The following is a 12,064-nucleotide window of genomic DNA, read 5'->3' on the forward strand; positions in this document are numbered from 1 at the left end:
TTTAATCAATAATATTTTCTTGTCCAACAAAAATTAGAACACTCGTTAGTGTGTGACTCCGTAGGTTCATTATTAAACTAGTAGTAAATTAACTTATTAATTTACTAATCAAGGTTGGCATCTAGTAACACTCCTTAACGACCGGATAGAAATGAAGTAATATCTTTTACTTTAAAACCATTAGAAGACTAATATAATATTTCCTTCCATCTTTACAACTCTATGTTAACTCTAGAATATGGTATAATTGTCAAATTCTAATAAGTTAACTCGTAGTGAATGACTTAAGAAACTCATTTCTTCATTCATTCAATATAAAATATGATAATCTCAACATGAATTGCACCCAATAATCATTCAACTAATATCATAAGGCATTAGGTGTCCGATATCAAAATATAATAAATAACTTGTTAATTACTATGATAATCTCAAAGTCTAAGGAAAATACATATTTCTTCACAAGAATATCCTATTGACAATTCAAATGTAATATATTAACCATTAGGAATTCTCATTTGAGTAAGTTCAATGGTCATATCTCTATATGCACCATTTATATGTGTTATTTAATAAATGAGATATATTAATCATTATCTAATAAAGACCATTACACATATATTGATCTATCCGGATTAATAGTATCCTAAGCTCAATAAACCTATGATAAAGAACGATTTGGAATAAAATTATAAAAGATTATTTCTCATTATTATAATCTATATTATAATAATAAATCTATAATTTTAATCAAGGATCTTTCATATTAATTATTTTGATAAATAATGAATATGATATTAAGATGATAATAGAAATGAAGAAAGAATTCCAAGATGAGAGAATTCTGGTCTTCAAGTGTTTATGAGAGGAATTTATGAAGAAATGGTGTATTCCAATCTGTTTTGCTCGAAGGAATTGACCTCCTATTTATAGGCCTCATGCCAGACCCTCAGCAGCTGACCAAACCCTTCAGCATGGGTTTGGTCCATTGACCAAGTAGCTTAGTCACCTTTGTGTATGACTCACCAAAGCTACTTGTGGGCTACGAGACCTAGCTATTGTGAGCTACTTCTGAAAAACCTATGGTGGGCTACTTGAGGTGAGGTCATGGATGACTTTATGGTTTGCTTGATGGTTAAGTCAAGTCTGGTAAGCACCGCCCAGCGCACCTGCTTCACCGCTGAGCTGTTTGTTCAGCAGCTTCTGACCGTGTTGACTGAGACGTGGCTTGGTGCTTGCTGATCTGGCCAGGAGTCTGGTTCTCCGCTGAGCAGCTTGTTCAACAACTTAGTCTTGTGCCAAGCTCATGTCTGACCGTGTCAAGCATATTTCTGACCGTGGCAGACCTAGTCTGGTGCTAGGCTGAGCGGCTAAGCAGGTCCGCTCAACTGTCTGGTTGAGCAGTTTGGTCCAGGTCAGGCAGGTGGCCAGGTCAGCTCAGCGGGGCTTGCTCCACGCTCAGCTGCATGGTTGAACACCTTGATTTTCTTGATTTTTGTTGCTTTTTGACCAGGAATCTTTTCTCTTCTTTTCTTTATTTTATTTCCTACAAAATACATAAAAAGACAATACAAACACAAATATACTAAATTGTGATATTTTATACAAAAAATATTGTTTTAAGTTGGTTTTTCTCAATTATGCTTAAGATAAGTGAAATAAAAGTGTATGATTTTTAGATATGTTTGGCACTTATCAACAGCATGACTTTGGGTCCTAGATTCGTCATTAGCTTTAATTTTAAGTAAGTCATTTAATGTATATTTATATTTAATTTAAAATTTAGTATATGATTTAATTCATTAAAGTATAATTAATTGTTATTTCACAAATATATGTTTTAGAAAAATCTTCTCTTACAAAAGAACACTATAATTAGGTATGAATGTAACACTTAAAAGTTTATATTATTTAGTATATGAAATATAAGAATAGGACTTTTAAAGTTCAGAAAATTCACTCTCTCCTTATTCTTTTAAAAGAACAAAATAAAATGTGTGTCTATGAGAAAAGTATACTAAAAATTGATTAAGGATCTTAAAGTTAGTCCAATTGGTTAAAGAGTGAGATATAGTGTATCTTTTCTATCATATTCTTAGCTTACTTCAAGAAGCAACAAAAACTTTCATTCTCTTTCAGGTGAAGACAAGAATGGCCAAAAATAAATATTTAATGAAGGAATGTGCATGTGAAGAGAATATTTCTACAAAAAGCTTATAAAATAAAATAAAAGAATATTTCTCCAAAAACTTAATGTGGATATTAAATTTTGTTGATTGGCTAATGCCAGCTGTGGTTCTCACTCAATCCAATTCAGACTTTTGATTTTCACTGAAATATATTGGGTTTAATATCTAATATTGTTACCATACAAAATATATGTACCGTCGGTATATAGTTTATCATTATTTTTATTAATTTTATTAAAGAATTAATAATAATTTAAATATTATTGATATAAAGATAATATAAAAAATTCTTATAATATAGTATATATATCTTTTTTTCAAATATATTTTAAGAAAAACATACAAATAAAAAATGATATAGGAAATAACATGACAACCATTCAGGTGAGGAGAATGAATATGATTATAAAAACTAGATATACTATATTGTGTTTAACAATTAGATTGAATAGATTATTAGTGTAACACTTTATTAGGGATAAGGATCCTTTATCCTAAAAAGATAATGTCCATATGTCTCTAACCAATATCATTTCCCAAAATAATATAAAATATTAATTTATATTTTTTATAAAAGAAAATTCAATTAAATAACTCATTTTGATTGGTTTGATATATCATTAGGAACACTAATAAGTACAGGACATCTACATCCCTTTATTAGACCCTTGCCTATCATATTAAGTTAAAATTTTAATGTTTCTATTAGTTAGAAGGATACTAGATAGAAGAGAAAATCATATAGTCAAAAAAAAATTAATTTATTATTCATATAGTGATAGACCTAGTTATAAAAAAAACACACAAAGAAAAGACATAAATTCTCTTCCCTCTTGCACGTGACTAATCACACAAAATGTTTCACTTCTTCTTGCTCAGTTTCTTTCTTTAAAAAACAATCTTTCCCAATTGATTAATAATTTCCAGTAGTTGTAGTTACTAATGGTTTTCACTTTATCTTATAAACACAAACCTTATATTATCATTATACAACCATTAAACTATATATGAAAAATACTTTATTATTATATATTTGTGAACATATTTTTAGAATTATTACAACCATAATATGCACCATTCATTTATATTACTTCATTAAAAAAAATGATAGATAATGAGCTAATATTATATAAAACTTTTAACTGTATAATATATATTTTTCTCAATTACTACTGAAGTGTTCTTTCTACCACCCTTTAGTTTGCTTATAGAAACTATAGCTTACTTCATTCTATAATCTATTTTTATCACAAACACACATTTTCATTTTCTATTGATGCTGAAGATGGGTATGAAATCTGATATGAACCTATTATTTTCATTGCAAAAAAACCATGTCTTCCTTAAGTTCACACTCTCATTTCTCTTGGTTGGTCTCATTTTTCATCTCTTTATCTCAGATTCATTCACTTTCTCATCATTGTTTCAATCACCTTCTTCTTCTCCTCTTTCAAATGCAATAATAGCTCAGTCACCTTTGGTTTCTGTTCAGACTAATGATTCTGTTGAGTTTCAACAAAACCAGACCCAACCCTTTTACAAAGGTGACATAAAGTTTATGTTTTTGTAATTTGTGTTAATATCATAGTTTGTAGTTACATGCATTAACTGCATAATGTGATTGAAATTTTGGGTTTTAATGTTTTGTTACATAGTTATCACCGAAAAAACAAAATGATCATGTTTCTTTTCATTGTTTCTGATTTTAGTTTATAGTTACAGCACATCAACTGCATGTCATGAATTTTTTTGGAGTTGTTGGGGTGTCATGGATTGTGCAAATTCTAGATTGTGGGAACTGATTTTTTTTCAAATGATTATTTTTGGCGTGTAATCTATCAAATTACTAATAAGAACTATAGAGGGGTGGCTTAATTTAAGTATGTGAATAGTTCTCCACCCAAATCAACTATCATGGGGTTGATTTTCTTAAGCTCGTTTTTCTGGCTTAAAAAAAGTGATTCTCCAAAAAGTGGTTGTCAGAACCTGAATTTCAGTTTTCCCCTGCAAAAATGTAGTAAAACCAAGCTTATAAATATTAGAAGCTAAAATTTTCATGCTTACTTAGAAAAAATGATTCTCCAACTGTGATTTTGGCAGATATGATTTTTGATAAGCTGAAATCTGAAAAGCTGCTTAATATCATTTTTTTCTTCCATATAATTTATAAATGTTTCTATTAAAAAGCCCAACCAAGCAAACATATAGTGTTAGAACTTAGAAGTGATTTTTCATTATTATAAAAAGTGTTTTTTAAAGAAATTGTTTAAACAATTCCATTTTTTGAGATAGTCAAATATATCAGTTACTTCTTTTAGTTGTTATTAGCTGATAATTTGTTTCAAATATTTAGATGCAGTTAAATGTGATCTTTTTGTGGGAGAATGGGTACATGACCAATCTGGTCCAATGTACACTAAAGAGAGCTGTCATGTGATTGAAGATCATCAAAATTGTATGAGAAATGGAAGACCTGATTCAGGGTACCTTTATTGGAGGTGGAATCCAAGGAGTTGTGATTTACCTAAGTTCAATGCAAAGAAATTCCTTGATCTTATGAGGAATAAATCTTTGGCTTTTATTGGTGATTCGATATCCCGGAACCATGTGCAATCCTTACTTTGCATTCTCTCACAGGTATAGTTAGTTCCTTCAAATTTAGATCCTATATGGAGACGAGTTGTTTGAAATGTAATTAGTCAATCCGACAAGGCTACAACCAATGATAATGTGTCCTTAATATGATAAAATGTATAGTTAGTTCATTCCTTTTTCTTGCTAATCATGAGTAGCTAAGTTGTTCTAATTTCGGTTCAATGTTTATGTTCTGAGCCTTCTCGGAGATTTTCTTATCTCTCTGAGTCACATAAGATGGTTTCTTATGACTAGTAACATGTAGGTGTGAATTGTTCTTTACTCAGCTTTCTGCACACTCATGTTTTCTTCATTTTGGTTGGCTTGTCAATTCAGAAGAAATTGGTATGAAGTAAATGCCAAGAATTAGAAATGAGACTTATAGTTGGCATATAGAGTGTTACTGGTGCGACCATGTGATATGATTTTATTCATTGCACTAGTAGTTAAGAGTTTCTTTAATCAAGAAGCATGGCCATAACTAATAATTAATCATTTGTAAGAGTTGTTCAGATTATGATTTATGAGCAATAAACAAGGTTCAACAACTTGTGATGCATACCTTTTTTAAGGTTAGTGATTAGTCCTTGTTATTGGTTGTAAAGTTGTTGAATTGCACTTGTGGAACACAGCTTGTGCTTTATAGTTTTGGTGTCCTTTTTCAAGCAGGCTCACCAACCTCAATTTAGAAATACTTGTAAATAAACCATTAACCAAATCTTCAGGTATAGTTTTGTGATAATTAGTGTGACAATATTCAAAAAGTTAGGTTTTGGTAAAAAAACATATTATAAAATTTACTTGCCATGAATGTAACATTTGTGGAAGCAATATATATAAGTACTAGATGTTGAACAATAAATTCTCATAGTGAGTTTATCTTTCTTGTTTTTGTTGTTGTCATGTTCTTTGGCTTTAGCTTTTGAGTCAAGAATATGCCCCTCTTTTGAGGTAGGACAGATTCACTTCTCTACATATTCTAATATGAACTTCATATTTAGCAACTTCAATATTTCCTAGTTAAAGAGGGTTAGTTTGACGCAACAGTAAGGTTGTTGCTCAGTGACCATGAGGTCACAGGTCAAATCCTGGAATCAACCTATCTGCTTGCAGAGGTAAGGGTAAGACTATGTACATTTACCCCACCCCAGACCCCACTAAGTGTGAGTCTCGTGCACTAAGCCACATTTTTTAGTATTTCCTAGTTAAATTGATATTCTTGTTTCAATTGTTGTTTCCTCCCCTTTTCATGGTATGTTTGTCAATCTATCTATTATTGTCATTATAATTGTTGCAATGTAGATCAAATTATAATGATTATGTTCTTCAGGTGGAGCCAGCCAATGAGGTTTACCATGATGAGGAGTTTAGATCAAAGATATGGAAGTTCCCTTCTCACAACTTCACACTCTCAGTAATATGGACACCTTTCCTTGTCAAAGCAGATATATTTGAGGACATGAATGGAGTTTCCTCTTCCGAAATACAACTTTATCTCGACACTCTTGACAACAAATGGACCAACCAATACGACAATTTCGACTACGTCATAATGGCAGGTGGAAAATGGTTTCTCAAGACCGCGATATACCACGAAAACGCTACAATCATAGGCTGCCACTACTGCCCCAGGAAGAACTTAACCGAGCTCGGATTCGAACACGCCTACCACAAAGCGCTTCAGCAGGTGTTTAACTTCATCACAAGCTCTAACCACAAAGCAATAGTTTTCTTCAGAACCACTACACCGGACCACTTCGAGAATGGTGAGTGGTTTAGTGGAGGCTATTGCAATAGGACAGTGCCCTTCAAAGAGGAGGAACATGTAGATATAAAAGATGTAGATTCTATCATGAGGGGTATTGAAGTTGAAGAATTTAACAAGGGTCATGGTGCAAATTTGAAACTTTTGGACACAACTTATCTTTCATTATTAAGGCCTGATGGACATCCAGGACCATATAGGGAATTCCATCCTTTTGAAAAGGACATGAATGTTAAGATTCAGAATGATTGTTTGCATTGGTGTTTGCCAGGACCTATTGATTCTTGGAATGACATAGTAATGGAAATGTTGATCAATAATGGCATATAATCATTAATCTAAACAAAGGGTTACAACTATGTCCAATGTGTAATTCTTTATTAATCTAGTCTCTTAATTATTCCTTAACTCTAAAGGTTTAGACCTCAATAAGAGTTATTTCTAACTTAAGATTATCTTTAAGGGTCGGTTTATGAGTTAGATTTTGGAGGGAAATAGAAGGCTTAGAAGTCATAAGAGCCTTTCATTTCCCTTCTTTGGACTTGATAAAACTTATAAAGATCTCAACTCCTTAAATATTAGAAGGATAGATAACCCCTTACTTGCTCATGTTAGAGACAAATGTGGCATTTTCCTTATACCTAGGGCTATTAGGATTGTCCATACTTTTTTTGGGCTCTAGGAGTGGGAATGGGCTGGTCTGGTCTACAAGGGTCTACAGCCCAGTCCGGAGGGCTTGTTTAACAAAAAAAAGGGCATATTGAGACATCTTAAGAGGCTATTTATTTGGAGTGGTCCAATTGGGTCTTTGTAGTTTATTTTTTTCTTAATTTAATTTGGTCTTTAAAATAATGAAATCATCAAATAAATCATTAAGATTTCATGACCTTGGTTCAAACGATCATGCTCTTCCTGATTTCATTGCTTAACAGTTCTCTAAACTTTATCAACATTAGCACATTGGTTATGAGTGCTTTCCCTTGAGACTATCATTGCTTCACGATATAAACACTTACATCATAAAGAAATATCTAAGATGTTGGTTGTGTTAGAGGTGGTCATAATAGAGACAACAACTATGATTTAGGATATATTTGTGTGTGAGGTGGTATGATGGTCAGTGACATTTAGTAACCAATACGAGAATTTTCATCCGATAATATTAATTTCATTCATATTTCAGTATCATATACATTATTTTATAATTTATTATAAACCCTTATAAATTAAAAATAATATTAGTTTTTTACAATGGTAAATATTATTTTGATTTTTATTTGGATCTCACAATCTACTCACATTTTTATATTTTATATTAATAAATGATTTCTCTATCCTCATTTCTACCTTTGAAATGCACATTTTTGTATAAAATCAAGTATAAGAATGTTCTTGTGCAATGAGTATTCTTAAGAAATAAGAATCCCAAAAATAATAAATGAGTGAATAATATTCTTACTACAAGAAAATACATGAATAGAGATGCTCTAATGGTTTTGGTTATGGTAGCAACATTATCAGTGGTTATATTTTAAAAAAAATTATAATCATAAACCCTTTTTTTGTATTTTGAAAATTGAGGTAAAAATGATTTGAAAATTGAGGTAAAAATGATTTGAAAATTTGTTAAAAACTGATATTGCATGGGCTTAAATAAAAGTAGTCCTGGTAGATTCAGGCCCAGCCCATGGGTGGTGGGTGAGTCTAACATAGTAGTAGTTTCACTCACAATTTCATTCTTCTTAACCATTCTCTTTCTCTCTCTCTCTCTCTCTCTCTCTCAACCAAAAACCCCAATCTCCTCCAGGTATATTCTTAAACACACGCTTCTTTTGATTCCTTTTTTTATTTATTTAAAAATATAGGTATCTGTTTGTGATCAAAGCTATAGTTTTAGTTATGTGTTGTTCATAGATTTGTCGCCCTCCAACTGTTTGATCTAAATCCCCACCCATATGTTGTCTTGTGCCAAAGACTCTGATTTTCAATTAAGTTTAAATTATAATATATTTAATATCCATTTTAACTCTGCTTGGCATATTATAGATATTTCTATTACTATGCACTTTCTGCAGAAATTATGTCATAGGAATGAATTCGGAAGTATATTGTGAATTAGGAAGTATTGTCTATAAACTCATCCACAGAAACTAGTACCTAAAACTTATAAGTCAAGGTTGTCAAATAATTTTTCAAGGAAGTTTTGAATCACTTCAATATGATATGTCTATGAGGAGGAAGTCTTTCCTGCAACGACGAATGAATCTGGTATAGCATTATTTCTCATCTTGATGATTCCAGATTCTAACTCCTTGGGACATGTCTGGTTAATGAATTATGGCTTGGTTGAACAGTTTTCATATGTTTTCAAATCTATAATTGCCTCTCTAATTTTGTTGCTTGTGAGTTTAAAATGTTGATTTGGTTATGTGTATCATATTTTGCCTTGGAACGAAACATGCCTAGGGATGATGTTGTGTAACTGCATAATATACTTAACTATTTTACATATTCCCCCTTTGCAGTCCTGTTCTAGAGAAAACTTTTGAACACTGGTGACCAGGGAGTGATGTCTTTAGCTTTTGTTGTGCTTTACTTCTCAATATTTAACAATTGAGGATAAGCCGAGTTGATTTGCTAACATCAATTTAATCAAATAAAGGCAAACATTTTAAAATGTATAACTAAATCTTTCAACCTAATATTTTTATCCTAAAAGCATAGTGTGGAATGATAACCACTCTGAGCAAACCAAATTTGTAAATTTTATCTTTTATTTATAGTTTCTATCTAAACTTGTAAAAAATTTAAATTAGTTTTTGAGTATTAACATATTTTTATAAAGCTTATAAATATTTAAATTTAGTTTTCAAATTTTTATTATTAATACTTCTGTTTTTGCTTATTTCTAAACAAATTTCAAGACCTGCCTTAATTTTTGCAGGCTGCTTTAAAAAAGGGTTTTCCAGTGAGCACCTATATTTCGTTATTCAGCTGCTTCTCGCTGGAGTGAGCCATTAGGACAGTTGCAGGAGCTGTGTAAATCAAGTTCTTATGGCGGATTCTGATGAAGTTGCAAAATCTACTGAAAACCAGCAAACAGAGCAAGGTATGTACAGACTGGTTATTTTATCAATAGCAAGTTGCAAAGTCGTTGTATTGGACCTGTAGAAAGTTGTTTATATTTTGTTTGCTGCTTCTTATGTGCTTGTTATGATGTTGAATTTTTATTCTTTGCTATATCCTATGTATTTTCAGTGTGTAGTTTCTTCAGAAAACCTGTTAATAAAAAGAATATAAGGAAACGGACTGTTGATAATGAAGATGATGAGGATTCGAGGAACGAAAGCTCTTTGTTACATATTCAGAAAAAGACCTTGAAGCCTGACAATAAGTTGTATTTTTCCTCCAGCACCTCAAAAAGCTCTGCATCTGCTGAACCAAGCGAAGAATCTGAAAAACCAGTTTTTCACTTTGAGTCTACCAGAGAGATTCAAGTTCAACATGATAACAAAGCGACAGCAACTTTAGAGACTGAGACTGATTTTTCGAGAGATGCTCGTGCCATCCGTGAAAGAGCACTTAAGCAAGCTGAAGAGAGTCTGAAGGGGAAAGGCACTAGGTCTGAGGGCGGTGATAAATTGTATAAGGGACTCAACAGTTACAAAGATTACAAGGCTGGCTTTCGTAGAGAGCAAACAATTGCTAGTGAAAAGGCTGGTGGGTCACATGGTCCTCTCAGGGCTTCAGCTCATATTAGAGTTTCGGCAAGATTTGATTATCAACCTGACATATGTAAGGATTACAAGGAGACTGGTTACTGTGGGTATGGTGATTCATGTAAGTTTATGCATGATCGAGGGGATTACAAGTCTGGGTGGCAGATGGAGAAGGAATGGGAAGAAGCTGAGAAAGCAAGAAAGATGAGATTGGCTGCGGGTGAGGATGCGGAAGAGGAGGGAGCTAGTTTGACTGATGAAGATGATGAGGATGCATTACCATTTGCATGTTTCATTTGTAGAAATCCTTTTCTGGATCCTGTTGTAACCAAGTGCAAGCACTACTTCTGCGAGCATTGTGCATTGAAGGTATAGCCTTTTACAATTGTTGCATATAAGTTTCACCTGGCAACAGTTTGAAGTTATTTAAGTGTTTTAAACATGTTAATCAAATATTTACAATCAAGATATTATATATTACTTATTTTAGTTTTGATTAAAATCAGGTTGCAGTTGTTTTTAAAATATAATAAGATATAGCTGCTAGTTAATTACTGTGATTGATTAATGGATCCAGCTCAGAAAGAATTCTAAATTTATCAGCCATGTAATTAGTGAATTACACTTGGTATTGTTACTTTTTGTTTAGTGCATGACTATGAGGATGTGTTCCTTTAGACTGTGACATTTCTAATTAAGTGATGCTCAATTTCTTTATAATTACTATGTCTAATTAAATTTCTGCTCTTTTTATTTACAGCATCATGCAAAGAATAAGAAGTGTTTTGTCTGCAACCAGCCGACTCTTGGCATTTTTAACGTTGCTCAGGAGATACGGCGGAAGATGGCAGAGGATAAATGATATCACTCAATACAATCCATGGATCTCTTTGCTTAGTGGAACTTGTCTTTCCCCCCATTTGAATTCATCATTAGAGATTACAAACACTGTATTGGGTTTAAAATATAAAGCAGTTTGCCAGTGGGATTAGGTCTTATTTACCTAGTTGTAATTTTTTGACTAATATATCCCAGAATCTCTAATAGTGAGAGGCATTTGCTTATTAGTATTTAACTGCACGTTAATAGTACATGCTGTGGTTCTTTTTGCAATGTAACTCAGTTTGATACAAGGTTTTGAATAGAGCTATCTTTACTATCAGAGCACTTATTATACATAATGTTGTGTTAACAGCAGATTTGCCCATTTATCAGTAAATGCAAAATGTATTAATAACTGTGCACAAGGGTACTCAAACTCATGTAAATCACATATATTAGATTACAAAATAATACATTGTATTTTTTTATAATTTTATTTTTGATTAATTGCACTTAAAAGTTAAAACTATCTGGGGCACAACACATATGTTCACAGATGTTTTCTGTCCGCAATCATCCCCCCTTCACTTTTTGTACCACACGAGAAGGAATGATAAAGTGAATCTATATAAATTCTTAAACAAGAAATAATTTGCCAATGTGTCTATTAAGTCTTAAAAATCATGTTAGTTTATCATCAAACATTATGCCATGCCTGATTTTAATCATTACAAGCCCATTATTTCTGGAGAATATTATTGCAGAAAATATGTATTTTTCAAATGTGATTATGGCTGATAAATCTACCCCAACTATGTCATGCTTTCAGTTCTTTGGCAACTGTCTTGAACAGTTGTCTCAGTCTTTTTCTTAGTTCCCTTAAATCGGTGAGTTAGACTTAATTCTCATTGTCTTGAACAGTTGCCATTTCCACA

At 32.0% G+C, this 12,064-nt stretch overlaps 2 protein-coding genes across 3 annotated transcripts; both read left to right on the forward strand.

Moving 5' to 3' along the window:
• LOC109333163 (protein trichome birefringence-like 25) lies at window positions 3,425–6,926 on the forward strand. The gene is made up of 3 exons (XM_019568488.1): window positions 3,425–3,733; window positions 4,543–4,826; window positions 6,154–6,926. Exons 1-3 carry the CDS (start codon window positions 3,466–3,468, stop codon window positions 6,916–6,918), a joined length of 1,317 nt encoding a protein of 438 aa, XP_019424033.1. The 5' UTR covers window positions 3,425–3,465; the 3' UTR covers window positions 6,919–6,926.
• On the forward strand, window positions 8,335–11,469 carry LOC109333172 (zinc finger CCCH domain-containing protein 1). 2 transcript variants are annotated; one of them, XM_019568508.1, is made up of 5 exons: window positions 8,335–8,395; window positions 9,533–9,697; window positions 9,847–10,676; window positions 11,068–11,187; window positions 11,232–11,469. In XM_019568508.1, exons 2-4 carry the CDS (start codon window positions 9,643–9,645, stop codon window positions 11,167–11,169), a joined length of 987 nt encoding a protein of 328 aa, XP_019424053.1. In that variant the 5' UTR covers window positions 8,335–8,395; window positions 9,533–9,642; the 3' UTR covers window positions 11,170–11,187; window positions 11,232–11,469. The 2 variants fall into 2 exon arrangements, with proteins under 2 accessions (XP_019424053.1, XP_019424045.1); XM_019568500.1 differs by having other exon boundaries at window positions 11,068–11,469.

The sequence above is a fragment of the Lupinus angustifolius genome, chromosome LG02 (genome assembly GCF_001865875.1).
Source record: "Lupinus angustifolius cultivar Tanjil chromosome LG02, LupAngTanjil_v1.0, whole genome shotgun sequence".
Classification (NCBI taxonomy): Eukaryota; Viridiplantae; Streptophyta; class Magnoliopsida; order Fabales; family Fabaceae; genus Lupinus; species Lupinus angustifolius.